General features: G+C 37.1%; 3 protein-coding genes across 6 annotated transcripts in view; 2 read left to right on the top strand and 1 right to left on the bottom strand.

Annotated features, from left to right (window-relative positions):
• Positions 1-5,922, bottom strand: part of LOC108688035 (ATPase family AAA domain-containing protein 3) — a 6,303-nt gene extending 381 nt beyond the window's left edge. Inside the window, exons 1-3 of one of the 2 annotated variants that reach the window (XM_018194108.1) lie at positions 5,845-5,922; positions 1,169-1,643; positions 60-1,083 (exon numbers count right to left, since the gene is read on the bottom strand). In XM_018194108.1, coding sequence (XP_018049597.1) covers positions 60-1,083; positions 1,169-1,611 — 1,467 coding nt within the window. In that variant the 5' untranslated portion in view covers positions 1,612-1,643; positions 5,845-5,922. Of the gene's footprint in view, positions 1-59; positions 1,084-1,168; positions 1,644-2,967; positions 3,318-5,844 lie in introns of those variants that run through there. The other variant, XM_018194107.1, reaches the window with a different exon arrangement.
• On the top strand, positions 5,860-11,805 carry LOC108688034 (mucin-5AC). The gene is made up of 5 exons (XM_018194105.1): positions 5,860-6,795; positions 7,276-7,853; positions 7,928-8,458; positions 8,628-11,045; positions 11,227-11,805. Exons 1-5 carry the CDS (start codon positions 5,924-5,926, stop codon positions 11,388-11,390), a joined length of 4,563 nt encoding a protein of 1,520 aa, XP_018049594.1. The 5' UTR covers positions 5,860-5,923; the 3' UTR covers positions 11,391-11,805.
• A 2,775-nt stretch (positions 11,806-14,580) lies between these two features.
• On the top strand, positions 14,581-26,898 carry LOC108688026 (Y-box factor homolog). 3 transcript variants are annotated; one of them, XM_018194099.1, is made up of 8 exons: positions 14,581-14,790; positions 17,514-17,577; positions 20,838-20,871; positions 20,951-21,212; positions 21,335-21,651; positions 22,657-22,905; positions 23,559-23,621; positions 23,960-26,898. In XM_018194099.1, exons 1-8 carry the CDS (start codon positions 14,730-14,732, stop codon positions 24,002-24,004), a joined length of 1,095 nt encoding a protein of 364 aa, XP_018049588.1. In that variant the 5' UTR covers positions 14,581-14,729; the 3' UTR covers positions 24,005-26,898. The 3 variants fall into 3 exon arrangements, with proteins under 3 accessions (XP_018049588.1, XP_018049586.1, XP_018049587.1); XM_018194097.1 differs by lacking the exon at positions 22,657-22,905 and having other exon boundaries at positions 14,592-14,790; positions 21,335-21,657; XM_018194098.1 differs by lacking the exon at positions 22,657-22,905 and having other exon boundaries at positions 14,593-14,790.
• Positions 26,899-27,815: the final 917 nt, after the last annotated feature.

The raw sequence follows: 27,815 nt of genomic DNA, 5'->3' as shown, positions 1-27,815 counted from the left end.
TAATTATATATATTATAAATATTTTTAGATAATTTTGTGTTCTCAAAATATTAAAGCACCTTCTGCTTGTGCTGCTTAATGGCTTCAAGACATCTGTCCATAACCATTTTTTCTGTTAAAATACCATCCTCCGAGGCATAAGCTGCTGCTTGCCAGGTGACTCCGAGTTTCGCCAACTCTCGACCAGACATTCCCTCTGTCAGATTGGACATTTTGCTGCACAGCGAGCTGTAGTCAAACTGCGCGACTTTCAATCTTTTGTTACCCTCGATCGCCGGTTGGAGAACAAATTTGTCAAAATAGAGGCGGACCAAACGCTCGCGCTCCTCGCGACCCGGAAGACGAAACTCTACCATCTCATCCAGTCGATCATTCACCGCCCAGTCAAATTGCTCCGGTGTGTTCGATGCTAGCACCAGCATAAACTTATTGCTCTGTTCGCCGGTTCTGTACAAAAATGCGTTCAACATTGCTCGAAGATCTTCCGAAATGTGTTCGCTCGAGCGTTTTCTTAGGAACGCATCCGCCTCATCGATAAACAACAACAATCCCTTGCGAGATGTCAATGCCCAATCAAACACTTTGTGAATGGCAGTTACGCCGTCTCTTCCCAACGGCGCCAGATCACCACCCGTCACGATTGCATAGTCCATGCCCGAGTGTTCTGCCAGCTTCTTCGCGAACATTGTCTTGCCGGTACCCGGTGGACCATGCATCAATATGTTCCTATACATGCCGCGATTGTATTTTGTGTTCTTCGTGGCTATCGCAACATCACGTAATCTTTCCTCGAGCTTTGGTGCCAGAATAACGCCGGATAGTGCGTCGGTCTGTTTGCTTTTTAGTTTTTTAACTGCTTGAATGGGATGCCGAATGGTATCAAGGAATGTAAATCTCGAAGTCTCGCGCACCAACGATGGTTTCCCTAAACGAGACTCGATGTAACGCGTGGCCACGCTAGTCGAACCCTTGGCAGTGTATATTCCGAAGGCTACGAGAGACAGACCACCTGCCGCTGCAATAATCTTATCCCAATCTTCCAGTAGAGCTTTGGCACCCGAACCTAATACTGAGCCAGCTGTTCTGGAAAATGTAATAACTATGAAATTAAATGTAAAACTATATAATAAAACAGATACACATGAATAATAAAATAACGATTGCTTACTTTATCGATTCTAAAACAGTAATTCTCTTTTCCGAGGCTTTTAATCTAATTTGTTCCAAATTGAGATCCTGATTTTCTCTGTCAACCTTCGCTTTGGTTCTCAATTCCGCCTCCAATTTCCTCATTTCGTTTTTATGTCTCAATTCCATCTCGTGCTCTATCGTAGCTTTTCTCATGGCTTCTTGCTTGGCTACCGATTCTTCTTGTCTTCTCAGATTCTCGTCGTTCATCTTTTGTTGCTGAATCAATTGCTCTTCATAGCGTTTTCTAGCCAATTGATCTTGATACTGTGCTCTCATTTGGTGCTGTTTTGTCTCTTCCTGTATTGTCTTTCTTCTTTCCTCACCTTCCACTCGTTTTTGTTCTGTTTTAAGCTGTTCAATGCTAGCTTCGTATTTCTTCAATTCGGTTTGAAATTCCACCTGTTTCGTAGTTTCCTGCATCTTGGATAAATCCAAAGCTTCTTTCGCATGTTCTGTGTTAAAATAAAACTATATTTATTAGTCTATATATAAAAATGTCTTCAATATTTTAAAGAATTAAAATACTTTCCATTCAATGGCATATCAATACATTATTCTATCTTAATATTCAGTGAGTAACAAATTACTTTTTTTTTTTAGGAGACAAAATGCTTTTCAGCAATGGAATATTGTTATACACTATGTGACATAATAATACATAATGTTAACTTATAATTAAAAAAGTCTTATATACTTATATCTAATATAATCTTAAAACCTCTTATCCGAATATCAGAATGATCTTCTAGAAAAATAGATGGTAATGAAATGTAAAAATTTGATATTCATGAAGTAACATAAAACGATACTGTGAACACAGCATTTTAGTATAGTTAAAAAGCACAGAATTATATAATGTGTTATACAATATCACTTTGTATACATTGCTGAAAAGTCGACATAGGCGTCATTCTATCGGCGGAAGCACAGTCTTACTGCTTACATAATGTATAAGAAAATGGATTGATCAAAGTCTTTCATTTCCTCTGTTTTTGTAAAATAAAAAATTGATTGGTTGATTTTCTTATGCTTTAAGCATTACGTGTTATATAAAAATCTATGCTCTTATTTTTATTATTTGAATATGAAGAAGGATAAAACAATGTTTGTATCAACTATACTTAAAAGAAAAATAGTTAAAGATGGAATGATACTTGTGTCATTAAATGAAAAGTACCTATAGTCTATTCTTTTCAACTAAATTTCTTGTACTATTTATTTTTTTCCTTTTCTCTCTAACAAAGATAAAAAAAAAGGTATAAGAAGTTCAATTGAAAAGAACACAGTCAATAGTGCTATTACATATTCAATTTATGACTACTAAAACATTTTTGGCCATGTTTTTTCAAAATATTTTAAATATTTTATTAAAACTGTTAACAATATTTCATATATCCTCTCTATAAAACATCAACAATTATATTAATTCTTTACACAAGTATTTACACATAATTTAAAAAAAAAGTGCGTTTCATTTACAAAAAAAAATTTCAAGTAATGAATAACGAGTATTCAACAAATAGACATGAATGATGCAACGAATTGTCATCGATCAGACGATATAATTTACGAAGATCTGTGTCCTCGGCATGCCACAGAAATCCCCGTTCATCGGATCGATCAACGAATTCTTCGCGGAAAGTTGCGTCATCGCACGCGAGAAGCGAGGGTCCCCTCGTGGCGCGTGTCCTAACCTCCAAATCCGTTCGCTTACGTAATCGCGCGCGCGACTTTTCACAGAAAGTGCGGAAAATTGGCGTGAAAAAGGCATCGTACTGGATCGTTCAAGTTCCTTGGCGGCCGCAGCTGCTCGTTCCAACGCGCTCGAATCAAATCTATACGCTTCCATGCTGCCGCCGATCCTCGGCGGCGAACTACCACCGCTGCTGCCGCCTCCGCCATCGCCTGCCGGTGGTGGCGGCTGCACGAAATGCGTGAAGTCTTGCGGCGGTTGTGAATTACGATAGCCGAATAACCACGACATTATTCCTACGGTCGACCGGCGTGCTCCGAATAATAGGTTACACTTGACGCGTCTCGGCAGTCGGCACGCGTATTCCGGAACCTGTCTTATCACGTGTGCGATGCTCTAATCGCGGCGAGACGAATCAGACGCGATTGTCGCAATCGAATGAATGTATTGCGAATGCGCAGATTTTCAACACGATTAGTTTCGGAATATGCAATCGGTGCGTTCATAAAGCCTTGTGTTGATGGTGCTTGAAATAATTTCGATATTTTAGATGGAGAAAGAATTGATTTGATTAATTGGCGGAGCGCTGTCAAGTATCCTATAATTAGTTTGGAAAATGGAAATTCGTAGAGAATTCAGATATTCTATTTAAATTAAATTTAGATTAAAACTAGGCTGCGATCGATTTGGACGTTCACGCGCTTTGAGCGTTTGTAATTATTTTATCTTTATCGTCCATATCATTCATTAGACGTAAAATAAAAATAGAAATATTGGCTATGGGCAAAGTCTCGCTACAAATACTTTAAAGCATTTGATGGACCAATTAGAAGAAAGAATTTTACAAACTGACCAATTAAAAAACGCTTCAAAGCGTTTGTAGCATCGTGTTGATCGTACACATTGAAAAGCGCTGAAAGCGTTCAAATCGACTGCAGCTCTAGAAACACATAAAAAATTAAGATTTGGATATCAATCATACTTTATCCCTAGGATGAAAAAGTGAAAAATTTCTCCATTAATTTCAATTAATAAAAATTTTCACTTTTCATTTTTCATCCTAGAGATAAAGTTTCATGATTGATACCCTTGGCTACGTTCAACGGACTCAACAGTTGAGTGAGCGCTTGCTGTTATTGGTATATTCTTTTAAATTATTCAATCATTTTAGATCTGGAAGAATACATCAATAGTAGCGAGCGCTCATTCAACTATTGAGTCTGCTAAACGCAGCCATTAAGATTTAAATAATAAGCAAATCGGCCAATCATAATAGAAAATGTAAAGTAGTCCTCTATTGTGGTTGGCCAATTTGTTTACTGTTTACATTTCACTGCCTTAAAGTGCATTCCAATTATAGTAATCTAAATGCATCTTTACATTGTTTTGTAGATTTGTTCGGGTCGCATGATTCAACATGCTTTTGCCATAGTTCCTATTCACTCTAATGAGCATTGGAGTGAATAGGAGCATATCGGAGCATGTTGAAGCATATAACGTGAACAAACTTTTGATCTGTTTTCTGTTCCTATACTAGACTGTTCTAGAACTCTCACTTTAAACAAATATCAAACATATATCTAGCTCACTTTAAGTTCCAAAAGTGTACGTTAATTCAAATCACAGAAAACAGATCTCTTATGGCTCTTGCACACTGGACGCAGAAACATTTGCCGCGCAACAAAATGAGACACGGCAACCAATGAATACATTAGAAGCTGTAAGCTTATTGGCTAACGCATTACATTTTTGCTGCGCAGCAAGCGTTTCCGCGTCCAGTGTAGAAGCCAGCAAACGAGAATGGATTGAAATGGATTCAGATTTTTAGAAATATTGATTCACGAATAAAATGAATGTTTTTATCAATTCTGAATGCATTTTTATTCATTTATAGGAATTGCATGGAGCATATCTCTATGCCTTTTAATCTAAAAATAATATTAGCTTTTTCTATGCACACAAATATAATTGTGAATACTGTTCAATTCAAAATTTTGAATAGGAAATGCAGTTTTTTAATCCAATTGCATCCAATTGAATCTAATTGAATCTAATTGAATCCAATTAAATTTAAAAAAAGTAAGTTTGCTATTTAAAATACGCATTTAGAAAACATTTTCAATTCATTTTAATCCATTCTCGTTTGTTGAAATGTTTCATGTTTAAAAAAAATCCTGCATTATAAAATACACAGTTTCTGACAGGTTAAAATTTTTATACTCGTATTCATAGTCAGGCCTTATATTTAAGAAAGCTTTAAGTACAAGGTCTGACTATGAATACGGGCATTATTCTCTGTTTCCCTATTTCCTATTCCTTCCATTATGCGTAGCCCCTAAAAATTTGCCTAGAGTTGATGACTTTTAATAGTATGTACAGCCAGTACAGCCAATCACAGAAAGTGCAACAGTTTTTTTTTTTTTATAAGTTTCGGAATGCAGCTTGCTCACAGAGTAATTAGTTCTTATTCATGGATCTATAAATAAGAACTATTCGCTCTGTGAGCAAGCATTCCGAAACCCACCGAAAAAAAAGTGTTGCAACTTTTCTATACCGGCTGTACTTCATCAGGATGCGTTCAAGTTGAATTCAAAATGGTTAGTTCATTCGCCGAGTAAATGAACATAATTGGTTATTATTTATAGATCCAACCAATCATATACAATCGCTCGGTAAGCATACCTAAAGATTATTCTACATAAACTTGCATAGCCGCATAACCATATGAATAAAGAAAATTATTCAATTACATTTCTTTCATAAAGGCAAACGTAAAATATGATTGGATGATTTTCTTTATGCATATATTGATGCGACTATGCAAGTTATGTGGAATAGCCCTAATCGCTGTCAACTTGAACACGCTCAGTGATTCAACTCTCGGCATTTCCCGCGCCCGCCAATCGTAAAACATCGAAGCTTCGAGGCCGTCATATATCGATATAAATCGATGATCTCACCGTTCGCGGCAACGTTCCGACGGCTGTGGTGAGTGTGCTCTTTTCAAACATGGGGAGGTTATCCGCTTGAGGCAGTACTATGTGGGATTTCGGTAACCGCGGTGCCGTGGTGTTGATAAGTGTGACGTGTGGGTGTATATTGGTATACAACGCCTGGGGCGCTATCCTGGCGCTGGCGTTCACGCTGCTCCTGGTGGTGTATGCGTGTTACTCCCTGCTCGCCAACGACAGTTTGATATCGCCGCACGCATATCACGTTCTCGGTTATTTGCGGGAGGCGGTCTACGAGCTTGGTGCAGCGTTTCACGTTGTTCACGGCCACAGTACCGGTTACGTGCGTAAGCTGTGGCATAGTGTGAGCCGTTATTACCGCGAGCGTTTTCCTCCATTCAGGATGGATAGACGACGCCCGAGCAATTATCAACTCAGCAGTGACTTATACACTGCCACAGTCAAACGCGGTGAGTCGTCGCCGTTGACATCGTCATTGTCGTCGTCATCATCGTCATCCAAATTTGGCTTGATCGATCAATTGAGTCCGATCCCGTGCGTTTCTTACCGTACTCGCGTCAATGATATGCTCGGGATGGATAGATTGTATCATGCCGGTGATTACGATTATACGCCGCATCAACAACAGCAACCCACTTATGGCAGCAAGCATACCTCTACGCCAGTTTTAAAACCTGGCAGCAGAGAAGAGAACTCCAGGAATGGTGACATCAATCTGATTTCGCAGTCACGCGAGTTGTCCTCTAAGAAGACTCTGCCCTTGTATGCACAAAATCATTCACTAAGCCGTGGGGAAAATATCACACAATTCAGTCCTGAAGGCTCTCCATGGGGCATGAGTATCAGTCCCAAGATGCGCCCTAGACCAGCTGGTGTTAAAACAGTCCAGACAGTTGCTGGACCATTATTAGCATCAACGAGATATAATATTGATCCTAAGTAAGTATATACTTGTGGATATATCATTTAGCTAATGTATATTTTTATTTTTTATTCTAATATATATATTTTTATTATCTCTATTTGTAGAATTATAACAAATTCTGTATATATTATATTTCTATATATTGAGCAACTATAGATTTGTTTTTTATTGTAAGATCCTATTCCATCAATGTAAAATTAACTTTAATCTCGGTTCAATTTACTTTTTATCTTTTCTTATTTCTTAGAATTAGAAAACGATGAATAGTAAGTTGAAATGGAATTGAAGTTAATCTTACTTATTAATGGAATCAGGCATTTTCTAGAATTTTCTAGAATTTTTCTTCTCCCATTCACCAAATTTCAAACATATATCTATATACCTATTTTACTTTAAATGCAATAAGTTCAATAATTAATTATACTAGTTTAGCTATAAAAACATATTTTATGTGTATCTTTTGGTATTACTGTACTAGTTTTTTTCAAATGCAGGGTATACACGGACGTATCATCCCCAGGTCTTACAACAAGGCTAACCAAGTACGCTACGGAAGCAAAAAATAAATTAACTCATCAATCTCAATATGCTACTGGGCAATTTCCAAAAGTTAATCTCCATGCAAGTCCAATTCCTCTGTTGAATGCAAAATTGACGAAGATGAGAATGCCTGTAACAGTTAGAGTGGCACCACCAGATGTAACGAAATACTCTCCACCTGAAAAGCAAAAGATTCTATCTAATATTTGTCACATGGAGAACAGATCACCCACGAGTGTTGTTCAAGTTTTACGAGAGATATCGTTGAAACGACACGCATCGACAGAAGATGTTAGCTTTGATGTCGCTAAAAAGCAGAGAACAGAATTCTTCAATGAGGAGCGAGAAACAATTCTAGAAGAAAACAAACAAAAACGAAGTAGAGATGAATCATCTAAATCGGACGAGGATCTTTCACCCCAAACTAAATCTATCAGACCTGCCAAACGTACAAAAACACGATCCTGTTTTGACATTATAAACTCTTTGAGTTCCAGCGCCCAAGTTGCTGGTGGAGTTAAAAGAAAAGCAGGTAGGTATCAATTTTTATATAATTATGTATTGGATTATTTGATAGATTTTTTTAATGGTAATGTGTTTCTACAGTTGATTTCTCACGTAGTGGTACACCTGACTTCGAAAAGCACTTCAAGTCTCTGGAAAGTGCACGATCTAGTAGCTCTCCTACTGTGTCACAATCTCAGAATTTAGATATAGACAATAGTAAATCTGATCTTAATGAAATATATTTAAAAAATCTTGAGACTCTTAATTCTAAGAAAACAGAGGAATTTCCTCTAGTAAAAGGGATACTGAAATCATCTAGTAAAGAATTGAGACTCAATTTGGATAAAATGGAGCCTATTCATAAAAACGCAAAAAGTACCAATGAAACTGATACTATTAAATTTCTCACACCGAACTCAAAACCTGTTAAATTGACGGATAAATTATTTATGAGAGCTGAACCCGAACGGAACGAACAATTGAAATCACTTGTAGAGGAACCGAGTAATATAAAAGTCAGATTCGCGACAGACAATGTGGAAGAAATAAAGAGAGAGGATATACGAAATATGAGACAAAACAGTATGAAAGCCAGACTTCAAAGTATGTTTGATGCAATATCAGGAAAAGGTAAATATTATATAGCAAGTTAAATAAAATAATGTAGTATTTATTATTCTTACTAATTTATTAAAAGGATCAATAATTTTATTTTTCATTTTATTTTTCTTTATATATACTTTATATATACTTTTTTTTGTTTTATCTTATATAGTAACTATTTTATTTGCATTTTTAGCAGAGAATAAAATCAATCCAGATGTCGTAATTCAAGCAGACGACGTTAATACCGTTATGCCTTCAGTTATACACCCGGTCAGTTGCGCAACTCTCAATTCGTCGACAACTACAACAAATGTAAATACTACACCGCTGTCTACCGCGGCCATTATACCAAGTGGTTTTTCTTCACCAAGACCAAGTGCGAAAATCGAAACGAAGTTGGATACGACTTTCAGTTTACCGAAAACCACGTCGCCAGTCCAATTGAATGTGCCAGCAACAAGTATTCTCAAGACAAAAGAAACGAATTCAGTTGTTAAGACGAATGGAACTGCCGAGCAAAAGAAAGTTGTATCATTCGCGCCCGAAGTTACGAAAGCGGAGTCTTTAGAAAAAGTCATATCTTCGACTCCCAGTACGACAGCACCGACCTTTAGTCATAGTAAATCAGTTATAGAAGCACCAGCTGCAACATCGAATCAGAATTTGCCAAATTTTAGCACTGGTTCATATAGTAGCAACACCTTTACGCCAGCTTCATCAAAATCTACTAATTTCTTGATAGTTAATAAAGCACTATCGAGTTCAGCATTCACACCAATTAATCCTAGCACTATGGCTCAAGAAAAAATTGAAACTAATAATGCCATTATTACAAGTGCTATCATTAATTCGTCTACCACTGAGAATAGTCAGACTTCTCTCTTTACTTTTGATAGCAACAAACTCATCTCATCTCCTGTAACATCCGCTCAAGTTACTGTACCAAATTTGCCATCTCAGTCCCCCGGGGCGATATTACCAGTCAATACAACTATTGCAACTAGCATCACCGGTTTTAACGTCGTAAATAGTAGCACATCGAATAACATTGTGACAAAATCTGCAAGCGCACCTTTATTCAATTTTGGAAGCAACAGTACTACTTTGCAATCTTCGAAGTCAGATAATTTTATATTTGGTCAGTCCAATAATAACGTTCAACCAAAAATGAAAGTTTTTGGAAATCCAACGCAAGTTGCAAACAGCCAAGCAACGTCATTGTCGCAAGTTACTGCATCTACTACATCTTTTAATTTCGCACCCAACACTTCGGTAACAACTATCGCAAATAGCTCATTTTCTACAAATACCACAACTACCACGGCATCGATATTCGGACTATCGAACCCGTCTACGTTTTCCCTGGGCACATCCGTTACTTCTTCAATGCCTACATTATCTACTAACAAACCTCTATTCCTTTTTGGCGCTTCCAATACTTCAAGCACGACGTCTACAGCTATAGCTCTACCAGCTACAACTGTTAACAGTACAATTAATTTGAGTATGATAAGCAATAACGCGATTCCTGCATTTGGAGTGTCCACCCCTATTGCCGTTTCACAATTTGGCGCACCTACAACCACTACAGTTCCGCAATTTGGCACATCTACAACCACTATTCCGCAATTCGGTACATCTACATCTATTTTTGCCACTACACCAATTACAACGACAAATACGAATATGTTTGGACCGACCAACAGTCAGACACTTTTCGGAACTGCGTCAGGATCCACAACAACATCAGAAACTGCTAGTATATTTAATACCCCGACAACCACGGCTCCTTCGATCTTCGTTCCAACGACTAACGTTGTATCATCGTCTGGCAACACGCCTAGGTCCAGTTTGTTCTCCAGTGTTAACGTTAATTCGACTCCGATCACCGCGACGCCTTCAGTATTTGGTAGCGGCACCTCGATTTTCGGCCAGACAAAGCCATCGACGTCTTTCAGAACGGCGAGTGGCATGTTCGGTAGCACGACGACACCGATGTTTGGCTCGACCTCGCAAACCGGCACGACCGCGCCCGCGCAGACGTTTGGCATCACTGGCAACGTCTCCACTAGTGCGATCACGCCTACCTTCGACACTACGAATAACACCACGTCCGTGTTCGGAGCATCTAGCGTAGGCACGGCGACGAATGTACAGGCGACACCAACCTTCGGTACAACCGGAATATTTGGTTCAACCGATAATAACACACCATCAGTTCCTCTATTCGGAGCAAACACTACTCCGGCTACCGAAGCCTTCAGTATCTCCTCGGCAACGAGTACCTTCGGCACGCAGAATCCACCTACTCTCGCATTTGGTGCCGCAAGCGGTGGAACTACGTTTGGTGATAACAAATCTCTATTTGGAACGATACCCGTGACCAGTACGAGTTTTGGCACATCTAATCCGCCTGTGCCGGCCTTCGGGACTAATAACGCTAATAATGCAAACAGTAGTACAAATAGTATGTTTGTCTTCGGAAACACTCAGAAAGACGGGCAACAGAACACAACGTTTTCCTTCGGATCCAACTTCAATGCTAGCAGCAATAATTCTACAGCTACACCAGCTGCTCCGTTCCAATTTGGATCTCCATCTACCAAACCAGGTAATCAGAAATAAATTTCTTTAATATTGACAATTGTTGTTGTTAAACATTTAAGTTGTGCCGCAAATACTAAACTTCAGATATGAAATAAGAATTATGGATGTTTATGAAATACTATTCGTGCACTCTTTTACTTTTAAACGTTGACTGGATTATATTAATTGCATTCTTCTGTTTTCAGCAACAGCGGGATTCAACTTCACTGCATCGTCGGCAGTTCCTACTCTCAATTTCGGAACCACGGCTGCGCCGACCTTTAATCCTTCGACTCCCGGCATGTTCAGCATCGGAAGCGGATCTACCGCGCCGCGATCCAGAACAATTCGCACGCGAAAACCGAGATGATGGAGAATGTAATTGCCGCCTGTTCGAGTATATTTTCATTGAAATATATATTCCCAGTGTTTTTTCAATTACATTCTTTTATATATGTATATGTTGTGTGTGTAAAAAAACGTACATTCGACATGCGTATATCGTATTTCGATATTTAATATAATTTGATAAATAAATCACATGACAGACAGATTGCACATATTGTGGAGTATTAGGGGATGTGTGATCGCGTTTTTAAAATATGTTTGGTGATGGTTGCTAAGTATATCTACTTTGTATATAGTATGTATCCTATAATACTATATATAGGATGTGTTTTAGCTAATCTGATCGCCTGTAATATGTTAGTTATTTTTGGTAGTGTGGAAAAATAAGTAAAAAAGTGAAAGAAATTTTGATCCAAAGAGACAAATATGATTGTCATATGTGCAAACTAAAATTTTTTTATTCTTCGTATAAAAATTAGAAAAAATTGTAAATTGTAAAAAAAGATTTATAAATTAATGGAATGTTTCCTGTTTTGGTTCTCATATAAAATGTTAAATGTTTAAATATATAAGATACGAAGTAATATACAAGGTAATCACTTTTTAAGTCCGTACCTTTAAATAATTCTTTTAATATAGTATGCATTTTGTAATGCATATGCGGAATGATTAGAAAAATTTCATAAGAATATATTTATAATTATATTTTTCATATAAAATTATATAAGAAATTTTTATGTAACAATATGATTTTTATATAAATATTTCTATAAAAAATTAATCTATATTTTAAAATTATCAGCTTTAAATAATTCGTTGAAAGAGGAAGGTCATTGATCTTGAAAATGAAAACAGTGACTAAAAGAATTATATCCTTCCCAAGATACTTGTCTTTTCGAGCTCTTTATTACATATTTTTCGATATTTGTTGAAAAATAATAAACATATTACAAACAGGTCGAGTTAGGTGAATCTTGTATACATAACAGTGTATCGTCTATTCATATCTTATAACTTCATTGTACTTGTTAGGAAGAAGCGGCATAAATCTCGGAAAAGAAGCACTTTAAAACTTAACGTAATTTTTCAAGCGTACTGACTGTCATCTGCAGAATCTTGTTATTGCGCAATAAATTGTAATATGTGATTCAGAAATCCAACAAAGTGCAAGCTGATACCTGTATATTTGTAACTAATATTATAATAACGTATTATTATAACGTATTATTAAATAGCGTCAAATTATAAATTTTAAACAATATGATTAAATCGAGACCCAGACAACAAAAAGTGTCTAAAATCGAATCATAAGACATTTTTTTCTAAAAGACAACTTAAAGACGTCTTATGTCACAATTTTGTGTTGTTTGGGGAGTATCACATGCGCATCTTTCTTTAGGATTATATTATCTCATTGATAATAAAAGCGGAAACTGCATATTTCTATTTCAATATATGCAATCGATTCTCGTTGCAAACCTGCATCATTTCCATCTCGTTCCTAAACATATTTTTTATTCTCTGAAAAAAATTCGCATTGGGGCGAGTTATATAATTACATTGTTTCCACGAAATCCAAATTGTGATCCAAATAATAAAAATGTATTTGTCATAACCGACATGGATCCCTTCTTAAGGCCAATGTCCATAATACTAGAAATCGGTCCAAGATCTCAGATGAAGAAAGAATTGATTAATCGCATTGGTCACGTGACTAAATTATTCAAATGTGATTTTTTAATTTTTCCTCTGTTCGAGATTTTGGATTGATTTCTAGCATTGTAGACATTGGGCTTTATATCCTCATTGAGTTATTCTTGTGCGAGTGGAATTTCTAAAAAGTGTCCGTGCGACGAACGATAAGCTATGATAAGCTATGATAATATAGAAGTGTATATGTACTGCGGTATGTATCTTATATGATGGAAAAAATTTTATAGAAAATTCGCGCAAAATTATTTGCGACTAAAGATACGTTATTCGCACGTTTTCTATTTGAGTGGCATATCATGGGCTTCTTATCCGATCAACTAACTGTATCGTCATCGCTTTTTTTTCTGCTATATAGATGTACTAGTATTAGTCATGTGCATTAGTCAACATTAGGCAACAAGTGCGTCGTTCACACACGTAGAATTGTTACAAGATTGAATACAATTTGTACTCTTCTTCGTTTACTATATCCAGAACTATACTCTAAATTTGAAATCTCATGTGATTAAACGATGCTGGTCTTTTAAAAATTGTATATAGAAAGAGAGGAAGGATGTAAATGTATTAAATTAATATTGTCTAAACGTATTAATAAGTTTGGAATGTTCGAGCACGAACATACACAAATACTGTAATATATTACTGATAATTACATCTTATAAAGAATAAGATGAGAGTTATATTCTCTCATATTGCGCATTGTACATTATATAATAAACGAACGTTTAGAGTTTTCTTTAAATTATTAAAATTATTATTAAAATTTTCTTTTGATTTCTATGCCAGAAAATATCAAAGATCCGCATACGTTTGTTTTGAATTCCATTTTTTTCACCTTTTCGAATATTGACATGTTGACGTTCTTATTTTTTGTTATACACATATTTGCGATTTGAATATTTGATATTTCCTTTTTTTCAATATATCTCCGCTCCTCTCTAACTTTCTTCTTTCTGTTTCTTTTGTCTCTGATTCCTTTTATTTCCATTTCTAGAAAATTGCAGAAAGGTGACTTGAAAATTTCTTTGAAAAATTTTTCTTTTTCTTTTATTCATTTGATCTTTGTTATTTTTATTTCTAGAAAATTGTAGATAATGAAATATTTTTTGAAAATTTCCTTTACTATTCATTTATTCTTCCCTTTCGAAGAAATTTATATTTCTTAGTAAGAATTATTAAAATATGTCTATACAATGAATGATCATTGTGATCTTTATATTATTGTACGAAAGATATAGAAAGCTCATTAGATTTAGTTTCGTTTATCCTAACATAAAGTATAGCTTGAAAGAAAATCTTCCAATAGACATTTGAGGTTCGTTGGATTCAAAATTTCTCTCAAAGGTACAATAGGAAAGCTGTGTCTCTCCCGGTAGTGCGCGCATGCGCCGTAGTGTTCGGTGCCGCTCGGCCACCGATCGTGCGTCTCCGTGAGGACTCGGCGCGTATGATTGGCGACTCGGCGGCCGGCTGATGGGGGCCAGCGAATCAGCGAGCGCGTTACACGATCCGAGGCATGGTGTTTTTCCGGTCGCCTAGATGCACGTCCATGTCCATTACTAACATCAGCAGAAAGGAGTGAACATCATAGTGGGACAGACGGTACCATCCTGGTCTGGATTGCTTGTCTCTACACCACCTTACCATCATGGGTGAGACGGAGAAACAGCCCGAACAACCCAAGGCTGTCCAGCAGAAGATGGTCATCGGTGAGTGATAAAATCCGCGTTCGCGTTATTATTTCCGGAGCACGCGCGGCCTTCTCGCGGATCGCCATCCGATCTACGCCGCGGCGGAAAGAGGCTCTCTCTCGCCAAACCGCGCCGTCTCTTCCGTCGCCGCGCGTTCCTCCGCCCGTAATGGCGTCCACGGCGGCGTTGCGCGGCGGCCGCCGAAGCCATGTGGCCCGGCGTCCGTGAAAATCCGCACGGAAGAAATCCATCGCGAGAACCTCGATGGACGAGCCATCGGGCGCGTCACGCTTCGTCCACGAGGCGACACGATTCGCGCCTCCATTTTCCATCAGCTGATGCTTTCTCTTGTCGCGGACGGAATTCCTCCGCGATCGCGGCTTCTCGACGGAAACTCCGTTCTCTCGTCTGATCATCGATTTTCATTGATGGCGCCGTCGCTTGCTCACGCGACGCGTCGTGTCGCATCGCGTCGCATCGCATAACCTGAAAATCGAGCGGATGCCACGAGCGAAAATCGACGTGAGAAAAAAAAAGAGATTTTCTAGAATGTTCTATATCTCTAAGATTCATCGCGATGTCGATCTTTTTCCTTCCGAAGCGATCTCTCGTGACGATCCGAAATATCTTCGCCCGCGCACGCTCCACGTTTTCATTACGTAAGCGCGTCGCCGCGTGCTCTTGCGAGCGTGCTTCGTCGCAGCGAAACGCATTCGCACCTCCGGACTACTAGATCGATCGATCGATCGATCGCGCATTTTTTTCACCACGTGAAGACGCTCGCGCTATTTCGAAATCTACCAGAATTTGAACAATGTATAGAAAATTCTGGAAAAATCTCACACTTACTCCGGAATTCCGATATTCAGTAGAATATATCATTTAAATATTTTCATTTTTCTTAGAACAAGAGATCTTAGAACAAGAGATTGTCAAAGATCAAATTTAATTAGTTTTATTTCCAGAAATTTTCAATTTCTACAAATCTCTAAAATTGTATAATTAATCTACATGTACACAAAATTTATCAAAATTTATAACGGAACTTAGGAAAATATTTTCAATCGCATCTTTTTGTTATCAGAGCGAGAAAATGATCGTTAAAGAATTTGAATTTGATTAGAATTTGAATTTATTTGTCTAACATTGACAATGTCTAACATTGACAAACATGAAAAGACATCATTATATCTACATATGTATAAACGTTCTATCAGAATTCATAATGAAAGATTTAATAGAATGTATTTAATCGCGCGTCTGTTTTGATTCCTGAAGCGAGGAATTATTAAATATTAGATTTGAAAGATAAATCCAGAATGTTTAAAAATTGTTATCATTAATCTACATGTCTCGTTAAAATTTATTAAAAGATTTAATAAAACACAATCACACTTTTTATTGTTCTGAAATTGTTAAGAATAAAATTTAGTCGAGAATGTTCAAAAATTTATTGAAAAAGTTTGTTAATCATTCTGAAAATTTTATGAGTAAAATTTACCTTGGAAACGTCTAGAAACTAACTATATAGAATTATACTTTTAATATGTCAATTTATATCTCATTAAAATTTATACTTAGACTGTATTCATGCTCTCGTAATATCTAATTAAGTCATCATATATAATTACGTTTTAAATTGTATTCATATCTTAAGATTGTTGAGATAAGATATTGTCTTTAAAATAAATTCCGCGAACACTTCACCTGACTGATCGTTATTCGGAGAATATTACTCAGATTTTCAGAATGCGAGGAATTTCGCCAGGCTGATCTATCGTTGATGACATTAATTTCGACCTTTGTTTGGGTTATACTGTGTGACAAGGTCGCGTGTAACTGTTGTGAAGATAGTCTTATCATATTTTCGTTGAAACGCAAGATCGCGATGTACATATAATAATATATGCTATCCTCAGAATATATATTTTTATATGAATTAAAAAATTCCAAGACTCCGAACGATTTTATATTTTCTTAAACTTCAAAGATATATTTATTTAAAGATTGAGATATTAGTTTGTGAGAAATTTAAAGTACGTCTGTTATAGATTAACTTTAACCTCGATTTGACTTACTGTTGCTTATCTTCTTCTAATTTATTCTTACAATTTTCTATTTTATTAATTTATTCTTTATCTTCTGCTAATTTTAAGAATTGGAAAAAGATAGTTTTAAGAATTGGAAGAAGATAGAAAATAAACTAAACCGAGATTAATCTACATTGGTAAAATAAACGTTAATCACTCATACATCCGCCTAATCAAATTACTTTTCTATCAATCGTATCTTTACTTGATTTTCCTTGATTTCTGACGCATTATTCCCAGAAATACTATTCACCATATATAAAAACGATATCCGTTATATTTCGTCCTCAAGCATGCTTACGTGTTCGTAAACACGTGATATGTACCTGCGGTTAAGCACGTTATTTCCCTCTCAAGGTCGCTTTCACAATTTAATAATAACAATAAGTACACAAAGTACAGGCAACCTTTCCCTGACTCATTATTCATGCACGCGATTCGAATATTCTCTAGAGATTTCTTTTTATATGATTATACATTATTTATTTTGATTTTTTTTTTATAAATCATACCACCATATTTTGGAACACTCAACGAAAATTACATGAGTTGATTCATGTAATTCATTCCCTGAATTTTGTTCTGAATTTATACAGTTGCATGTGCAGCACATGTGTCGCATATATCATGAAACCTTTTTTTTTATTTCAGCTAACAAAGTGACCGGAACTGTGAAATGGTTCAATGTCAAGAGTGGCTACGGTTTCATTAATAGGTCAGTAATTATTATTTTGCAACTGCCTCGTGCTTTTCTTACTTTTTTTTTTCATCATCGCAACGCTCGCCCTTTTATGTACTATTAGATAGAAGAGAAGGTACACGCTTATCCACTTGCGTGTGTATATGTTGTGTGGGCGTAAGGGTTACTCATACACTATTAATTTAAACGTCCATTTGGAATAGCAACCGCACGAGTATTAAAGCGACGTCGAGTATATTAACTGTTGCATCTCCCATGAAAAATTTCCTGCGAACATGTCGCAAAATATCTAATTATCTTTTTCGCCACTTTACTCTCTTATTCGCGAACTGTGTTTAAAATTATGTTTGCTCACTTTCCGTTTACATTGCGCGTTTACATCTACCGAATAAATTTTGCGACTTCCGTTGCACGTTAAATTATTCAAGAAAAACCGACTCTGATGCAAGCGACTGTTTTACATGAAAATTTCTCACATTAACTCTGGCAGAACTATTTGTCGAGTAACGATAACTAGTTTATTATTTCATAAATTCTTTGAACAATAAAATTAGTTCGTAATTTTATTTTTCTTTTTAAATCTTAGATTTTTCAAAAAAATGGAGAAAGTAAAATGTTCACAATTTCACACATTCTTAGAAAAATTTTGAAGCGAATAAAAATTAGTTTGTAATTTTATGCAATCTTTTGAAAAATCTTGAAGCAAAGTGAATAAAACAGATTTAACATTTATTTTAATTTATCAAAACATACTTATTTTCTTAATCAACAGCATATGTTCTATTATCATTGACAATTTGCTCTTATTTTAATTTCCTTCATTTGAATCGGAAAAAAACTAATCATGACGAGTTGACCGGCGTAATAAAATGTGCCTAAATTTCTGGATTGATCTGATTCATGTTTGAAAAATGTACGATTTTAGATACTCGCGAGAGATTAATTGATAACGATTTCAACACATGGAGGAAGTGATAGTCTCTAATATTAGGAAAATCGCCGTCTCCGCTGCAGGTTCGACCTACAACCTCGACCTGGCATTACGCCGCACGGAAAATAGACGCTTCATTCGGCGCGTGGACGGTCCGTATAGGAACGTGTAGAACTTCTTGCTATTTCGAGGTCCCTCTATTTATTTGGCGGATCGCCAGGAAATTTTCATGCGCGTGTAGCAGTGTTTTACGCGCGAAACTTTCGCGCGCGGACTGCAGATTCTTTCAAGCGATTCACGAAGCCGAGACCGCGCATTTCATAAAAGAAATTCGTATACGCGTGACTTCTCGCTCGTCTTCATAGTCTATGTATGTAGAGATAGTTTCACACGATCAGTTTTAGATTCGAACGTTTACCTGCTCTCGAAAGATCTCGCATAGTCTCACAATGCACTTTCACTGACGCTAACGATGCCCAATGTGTCGCAAAACATTAGAAACGTTGTTGAAACAGCTGTTTACAAATATAGAACCTTTTTCTTGTTCTCCTAATGACGAATTATCCTAACGACAAGCAAATTGTAGCGTGTCGTGTACAGATATTCTGCAATTTCAAATATCGAAATGTAAAAATAAAATAGATAATTATTAATAATAATAAATAATTATGTTTCTTGTTTTATCGTATCGATAGCTTATCTTTTTAAGAATCGTAACATCTCGTGCTAAAAATATACACAAGTGTGAAAGACAGTGAATATAAAAGATATGCCGTTTATCTCTTCTAGAATGAAAATTTATTTATTTTTTTTTTTAAAGAGGATTTTAATTTAACGTTTCATGTTTGATATTATCATCTCATTCTGATTTATTTAGGAGTGACTTTTCAGTAAAAATATTATGAATTTATTAAAATAATAACATTTTGATTATTTTAGACTTGCGATGGGTGCATTTAGAGCGATAATCACTCTCTAAACCCTCAGTAAGCTTTTTCACCTGATTAGCATATTCCGTTAAATCCTAAAATATAGAATCAATCAGGTGAAAGACTTCATTGAGCGCTCAGTGAGCGGTTCTCGTTCTGAATGCACTCAATGGTTCCAGCAATGTTAAAAATCTGAAATTTTAAATATGCAAGAAAAAAACTTGTACATTTTTATAACATACCATTTTTTAATGATTGTTAACAATAAAAAATACCGAGAATTTGTTTCAAACTTTCTCAGATTATTCGAAAATACTTCCAGGACAAATTCCTCTGTAAATCGGTATTAATAAATGAATTAAATCTTGTCGGGAAATCTGTTTCTAAAGTCATACGTTTTGTTGGAACATTATCTAACAGTCTTTACTGAGAATACCGAGTCCATTGTTCATTCGTCGTGTTCGTTCCAAATTCGGCGAATTCGATTATACCACAATGGAAGAGCAACGTTCCGCCTCGATACCCATTGGATCCTGCCCATTAATTATTCAGCATCGATCCATGTTCTGAGGCAAACAGTGAAATTTCGCTATAATAGATTTCTGTTTGTATAGCTGATATTAAAATTGATAAATAGAATTTAAAAAATAGTAGTAAATTAATAAGAAAATAATTTTAGCAGTACATGAAAATATTAATTTTGCTTCTCTTAAAAATTAATTAAATAAATAGCGAAGCCGGTAATTCGGCGATTTAAGCTCTTGAAATTTGATTTTCATACCTGATTCACCTTTTGTTAACTACGTGTGGGGAATCGCTGTCTAGCTGTGACAGCTGGCGTTTGTGTACGAGTTGTATTTCTCTCCTGACTGTGCACCGCGAGGTGCAACGACCTCTCTACTCCGTGCTTTGCTCCGCAGCTTCATGGATTCCGATTACGTCTGTACATTCGCGAATTCATGCGTAGGACAGATGTATGCATACATATTGTTACGTGCGACGCATGTATCGTGTACAAGCCGCAACTTTGTAGAGAATGTAAATTACGTGAATCTCGTATTGATGCCGAATTTCTGCCTGCACAATAGGCAGGTGGATGCGATTATTATGCTTTCTTATTTAATAAAGATTTGCAAAATAGTTTTTACGAAAATATAAATTATAGAAAATATGAATTTGTTTGACATTCAGAATTGTTTCAAATATAATATTGCAATCGATTGCCATCACAAAATTACTGGAATTAATAATTAATTCCAAAATAATTATAGATACGAACTTTCATAAAATATAAATATTAAATGTTAAACTTAACTTACAAACATATATATACAACACACACACACACACACACACACACACACACACACACACACAGAGACTGCTTTTAACATTGTTTGTCCTATCTGTTTCAGAAACGATACCAAGGAAGATGTGTTCGTCCATCAAGTAAGTATCTCATATTTAATATGTTATACTTAATAATTTTAAAATAATTGCTATATATCAATGTTATATGTAATTATAGTCGGCCATCGTCAAGAACAACCCGAGAAAGGCTGTACGTAGTGTAGGAGATGGCGAGGTCGTTGAATTCGATGTCGTTATCGGTGAGAAGGGTCATGAGGCAGCCAATGTCACTGGTCCAGCAGGTGAAGCAGTAAAAGGTTCACCTTACGCCGCGGACAAGCGTCGCGGATATCGTGGTATTCACTGGGTGTATCCGAGACGTGGTAATGGTCGACCGCAAAATCGTAGATCACGTGAAGGCCAAGAGGGTTATGAACAAGGTATGCTATCTATTATTTATTTATTTAAACAAGTTGATATAATTGTTTATTCTTTGAAAGTTTTATTCTTTGAAAGTTTATTCTTTGGATATTGAGAGTGATTCTATTGTTTGATGATTTAGGAGAAGGAAAGATCGGCGATGACGCAAACGCCGAGGGAGGCGGCCAGCCACAGCAGCAACAGCGTCGTTATAGGCTGCGTCGTCATTATGATGGTTATTATCGTGGAGGACGGCGTTCCGGGCCCAATTCATCACAGCAGCAAGGAGATGCTGGCGAAGGTGGTGAGCAAGCGGAAGGAACCGGCGGTGAAGGTGGAGCTCCGCCGCGCGGTGGTGGTCGTGGACGCGGTGGTCCATCACGACGTTACTTCCGCCGCAATTTCCGCGGAGGAAGAGGTGGTGGTCCGCCACGACGTCCTCGCAGTCAGGATGGCCAGGTAAGGGTTAGTATCTAACCCTAGCCAAGCTAGCGTTTCTTAATATTGTCACATCGACAAGTAGACAAAAAATGTCGAAATGAACGTATTAATTGCGAATTGGCATGTTTCCTGAATCTTACACGCGTTGTTTCATCCAGAGTTCCGAGATTGTACATTTTAATGTTAAATTGTATCATGTTTATAAATTGTTTAGAAAATGCTTGAAATACTTTTTGAAGACAAGAGTTAGAAGAAGATGCAGTAAAACAAATAAGATCTTGCAACTAAATTATTGTATTATAATTGTAATTAATTTGAAGTAGGAGCGATTTGACAATAATTAATTTAAAATTACACGAGGAAAGTGTTTTAGAATATTGTATTTTTGTACTAGAATTTTTATATAATATTTTTTCTTCGTTGTTAAGGAGTTTCGAGATATGCGATCTCGGAATTGTAGGTGAAATATTCTGTATATATCTGATCTGCAATCGGTTTAAAACAGTTTTGTTCTGCTACATTAATTAATTTCTATAACATCAAACACGGTTCACGAAAAAATTCATCTCGATTGCTTGCATCTAAATGATGTACATTATCCCTTTGTTTCTGACAACAATGCATTATTCAATAATCAACGGACTTCGAATATTGTAAATGTTTTTTTTTCGATTTTGCATTCTTGCAAATGATAAATCGTGATTCAAGTCTGAACGAGCTGTTTAAATCTGCACGGTAGTTATTATAATTTAAAGACAGGAAACTGAGTAGTATTAGACTTAATAAAAACATTGTTTTAGATGCATTTTCCTAGAAATTATACTCATATTTTCTCAGCAAGACTATATAATTCCTTTATACTAATGCATTAACTGCGCACGGAGTATGTGTTCTGTGCTGTTTGCGAATCATTTTTTTTTCACACTTTGTAAAACAATAAAGTATTTTATACGAGCATCTTAACGAATTTTCTACAATCGGAAACGCACCTGCACACCGAAATTGGATATATTACAAAATCAGGTGACCGATGACGAGGCTGTTGGCGAGAATGCACAACTCGGTACTTCGCGGAGAAATCCACAACCACGTTACAGACGACGATTAGTACGACGACCTCGTGCGACATCGAGCCAACAGACGAACACAGTAGAGAGCTTACCATCTGCGGAGACAAAACGCAAATCCTCCAATTCCGCTTCCTCTCCCGTCACGTCTCTTCAAACACAGATTACCGATATCCCTTCCAAGTCCTGCGATAAATCCCCCAAGGTATTATTGATTCTACCCTTTCTTACTCAAATTAGAAAATAATTCGTATTCTTATCTATTCTTTACGACGTCACAACGTATCAAACGAATTTGCGAATATGCTTTTACGTATATATACACTTAATGAAAATTACAGTGAATGTCCAGACAAAATCTCAGCATTCCAAAGAAAAACTCTTAAAAAAATTTTGAATTGTTTCAATATATTGTGAATCATTAGTTTCATTTACATTGCATCTGTAAATATTTCTTTTTTCATCAGGATTCAACATTTCTTTTCGATTCAACATTTCTTATATCTTGACGTGAGTTGTAATCAGAAGTTAATATGATAATATGAGTCTGCCAGAAGTCAAGTTGGTCAATTCTATTTCTTATACTTTTATTTTTAAAAAATGCGAAAAAACATGATTAATTTATAACTTTATCAATTTACTTTACTTTTATTTGTTATATGTAGAATTGATCAGTTTGACTCCTGAAAAACTCCAACATGGTGAAGTATCGAAGCAGTAGACGTGGGATTTTACAATTTGAAACGAACGAGAGAAAGCTTTTGATTAGGAGACTGCGAATGCGCGATCCGTCGACAAATACAGAGCGGTAGCGCTTAGCACACACTGTTTGCACGTGTCTCTTTGTACTCTTTTCAGTCGGAGCAGAAGTCTGATGCACCTAAAGATTCGGATGCACCTGCCGCTGCCCCTGCTCCACAGGTAACGTCGCTTTGTTTTTTTTTTTCTTCTTTTTGATCTCGCAGAAGCTCGTCTCGGTTGCCGCAGTTTTCACTCACTTACACTTCCGGCATTAGGATGTGATCGACGAAGCAGATCATCCGATTTATTTTCTTGCTCATCTTTCCTCCTTTTGTTCTTGTTTTCTAGAAGGAATTGCATTTTCTCCACACATAGCTCTTACACAATATTTTAAAAAAGATGTACAGACGATTATAGTAAAGATATTTTAACTACGCGTTGCATTATTGCTATTTTCGTGTTATCGCTCTTGCAACTTTCACGCAACGAATAATGTTCGTCAATGTGTATGTTTGCAGGAGAGCCAGCCGGTGCAGAACACCACCACCGAAAGCACCGCCTAACCGAGACAGAATAACGCGCTATTACCGCAGGACACTCCTTTTTAACATATAACACCAACACCCGTTATACGCTGCTACATCGACAACAAAACAATTGCAAAAAAATCCAAAAAAATATAACAAAAAAAGAAATCAACAAACACTACTCCACACTCTCTCCACGAAAGCAAATTAAAATTAAGATATGTATGAAAATTGAGAAGCATACAGTTGTGCTTGACGAATTCTTTTAAAGATAACATAGTTTCATCCCTGATATCTAGGCTCGACTTAAGTTATTTCGCTGGAAGAACTTGTTGAGAATAGCCGTATGCTTCTCGGGAATTCGGACAGAAGGGTAAAGCAATTACGGAGTACAGAGCGATGAATTCGAGCGCGGCAAGAGATAGATATATCTATATATATTTTTTTGTTTTTGTTTTTGTTTTTGTGTATTTCTTGTTTCGTACATTACTTCTAATTTGTCTCCGGCAAGGCGCATTATAAATCGTTTCATATACGATATTTGAGTTTATTGCTACATTTCCGCGACTTTCTTCACTTCCGGCGACTTTTCCATCAAAAGGAGTAGTGAAAACTGATATGTGGATACTGCTGATAAATGAATCGAATATTTGCCTGTCTCGGAATCAGTCGTTTCTTTTTGGCTTGTATTTCAAAAATTGATGAGCTACCGTATTGCTTTCACTCTTTCAGTAAGAAGAATTGGAGTCGCCGTGGTCACAACATTATCCTTGAGTATTTTAAAATTGTACTGTTGATTGTAAGGTGATTGTATTCATTAATAAGTGTAGAGTAAGTGCAGGACAATTCTGATAATCGAGGATGACAATGAGGCCGTGGTTCTAATTTTCTTATACTTTACAGGCGATCACAAACAGAAACAATTATTGTAATAGCATTTATCTCGGCCATATTTTTACAATTGTTAATATTGGCCCCTGGTGGGTCTCCGGCGGTGTATTATTAATTAGTGATTATTGTTTTGACTTTATGCATTATTGGTTACTCATGAAATTGGACGCGAAAACTCATGAGATATCACGTCGTGAGTTTTCCTGTGCTGTGAGCGGCGCTCGAAGGTACACTGAATTTTGATCGCGTTCTTTTTTTGTCGACGACGACAATGCGTATACTTGTACATCATATAAATCGTGTTATCGGGCCTAAAGGCACTTCGAGCTAACCACAAGCAGAGAGGACGGCTCCTCACCGTGAAACCTCAAAGATTTTCGCGCGTGAATAAATCGTCCGGTCATTTCTAAAATTAACTTCGGTCGACCATGCACCGGGCAAGTCGTTTTTTTTTTATATTAAATCACTGACCCGCTTGCATGCGGCAATCGACTCGATTTGACTTTTCGAAACAAGAGCCGGGCGTATCACATACATCGGCTCGACTGACAATACAAGTATCGTAGACTGTCACGAGAGTACGAAATAGAGCGCGAACAAAAATGAGAGAGAAGGAAAGAGAGAGAGAGAGAGAGAGAGAGAGAGAGAGAGAGAAAAACAACTTTATATAATTTTGCATGAAACTAATTTTTAAAATTTTAGTTTGTAGTATCGTCGACGGATAAATAAAATAAATATATATGTCTACTTTCTTTAAAAAAAAATGAAATCTTTAAAAAATGAAAAGAAAAATTGAAATATTTATTATTTGGCGAAATTTCATTGATTTCTGATTTCCGTCTATATCCAGGCGACACAAATATATCTGCAAGATATCATCACATCACGAAGAGTCCATTAGAAAAAGACATCCTAATTTTTCACACGTCTTCGTGTCGTTTGGGTGTAGCGTTACCCATGTTTATTGTTTCCGTCGTCGTGTAATTCTGTGCTCGTCGACCAGTGATGCACAAAATGTATTCGCGAAGGAAGAACGATTTCAGATAACGGTGCGTGTCGCGAGACATAAAAATACATAAAAAACGCATATTTTCGTGAGAGACGTAACGGGCGTGGATTTTTGATGCACGCTGTTCGCGCGTCGACAGATATGTATATTTAAAATCGTTACTCGCGAATACAATTTGTCCCAACTTGCCACCACTTAACACGCGGTAGTCATATCCTCTGTCTGGGTATCGGCAGGAGGATTCCACCTAAGATATTACCGTATATATCGTTACCGATGATCGTCTTTAATTGTGTCTCACTGTTCTATCACGTCCCGTTTGTGAAGTAGCGTTTACTACGCCACGAAACCCGAGTGTGTCGAGTCTTCGTAAAATTGCATAATAATCTTTTGTTTGTGTAAACGAAAATCTGAGAGATCGAGAAGTTCTGATACCTCAAGGTACGAAACATCCGATTGGTCAGGATTAGCGGTTTAAGGGAATAATAAAAAAAAAAGAGTAAAAAAGAAAGAGGAGAGAAAGAGAGAGTGTGTGCGTGAGTGTGGTGCCAAGTGGAGAGAGACAAACACGCGGTTACGTTACGGCGGACGCGTTTATATATACATACATACATACACATATATATATATATATGTATATATTTGCAGTACTTTTACAACTGAATAGTGAAATGAAATAAGCGAGGCAATCGATCGCTGATTCGATTCCGAAGTCGCCGTAATTTTTCTTTTTTTTTTTTTTCCCCCATTCGACTCCGTAAGAGAAAACCCAGCGGACACGAGATGCTGCTATCGATCGAGCATCACTCGCGTTTTCCGCTTTTCTATTACACCGCAATCTGCGTTCGTTGGGACAAAAGCCCGTGGCGACTCTTCGGATCGCATTGTTTAACGTAATCACCCTCCGTTGTCTAACGTAACCGCGCGTTCTCACGAAAAAACACGGTAGAAAGAAATATAAAAAAAAAAGAAAAAAAAAGAAATCCAAGAGAGACGGCCTCTCGAGACGGCGGAAGAGAGAGGCGCAGAACAAGCAAAAATTTCAAGCGGCGCGCCGAACAGGCGTGCGATTGTAACTGCAAAAAAAGAACAATGCATGTGTTAACAGTGAATATCAGAGTTAAAACGAAAACCAAAGCCGTGAGGACAAAAACTGAAAGAAAACGAATCACGAGCGAATCCAGCAGCTAAACTTCACACGCGGTTAAATAAATAAAAAAAAAAAGAAAAAAAGAGAAAGCGAGAAAAAGAAACCCAGGGTGTAGTAACCGAGAATATCAGTTTGTATACTTCGTCGTTCGGATTTATCGCCGTCGTCGAGACATCTCGATGCGGCCGTCAATCAATCGCGACCGCGTGTTCGTTGCGAAAAAGTTGAAAAATGACGGTTTACGATCGGGCGACGCGGAAAGTTTACCGGAAGGAGAGTTTGATCCGCGGCACGCACCGCGCTCCATTAGCCGCCGATAACATTCGTAGTGGTGAAACCATTTTACAGAGGAAATTCCGTATATCCGAGGAAAGCGCGGAAAGGATCTCCCGCAAACTGGTGCTTCGTATGTTAAATACCTTTCCGGGAAGCGAGTTGCATCCCGTCGAAATTCTTTAACATACGAAGCATCCAATCGCGCTTCGATCCGCGATTGTTTTCGAAGATCTCGCGTTCTCCGTGAACATGCCCGCGGATTAACGGCCGGTGCCGCATTTGCAAGATTTCGCGATTTGTCAACGGTGTTTTTCGGTTCTCGTCATCGAAGGGAGATGGAGACTCGACGCCGGTTAAAAGGGCGGACGAAAAATTCGTCCTTTCGCCGGAAAGCGGAGATCCTTCGGGAAGGAAGGAAGAGCCGTGCGCGATCCTTCTCGCTCGAAATTTCCGTCGTTCATTCGCATCGCGTCCACCGAGCAAAAACAATTGCAATAAAAAGGATATCACGTCGCGACAGT

The sequence above is a fragment of the Atta colombica genome, unplaced genomic scaffold (genome assembly GCF_001594045.1).
Source record: "Atta colombica isolate Treedump-2 unplaced genomic scaffold, Acol1.0 scaffold224, whole genome shotgun sequence".
Lineage (NCBI taxonomy): Eukaryota > Metazoa > Arthropoda > Insecta > Hymenoptera > Formicidae > Atta > Atta colombica.
The sequence above is the reverse complement of the archived record's forward strand: the minus strand, read 5'-3'. Positions and strand labels throughout refer to the sequence as shown.

Coding starts and splice junctions, on each gene's coding strand:
- LOC108688034 (XM_018194105.1), top strand. CDS start 5,924: ATGTGGGATTTCGGTAACCGCGGTGCCGTGGTGTTGATAAGTGTGACG. Junction 6,796..7,275: donor AGATATAATATTGATCCTAA/GTAAGTATATAC, acceptor TTTCAAATGCAG/GGTATACACGGACGTATCAT. Junction 11,046..11,226: donor ATCTCCATCTACCAAACCAG/GTAATCAGAAAT, acceptor TTCTGTTTTCAG/CAACAGCGGGATTCAACTTC.
- LOC108688026 (XM_018194099.1), top strand. CDS start 14,730: ATGGGTGAGACGGAGAAACAGCCCGAACAACCCAAGGCTGTCCAGCAG. Junction 21,652..22,656: donor CTCGCAGTCAGGATGGCCAG/GTAAGGGTTAGT, acceptor TTACAAAATCAG/GTGACCGATGACGAGGCTGT. Junction 23,622..23,959: donor CCGCTGCCCCTGCTCCACAG/GTAACGTCGCTT, acceptor GTATGTTTGCAG/GAGAGCCAGCCGGTGCAGAA.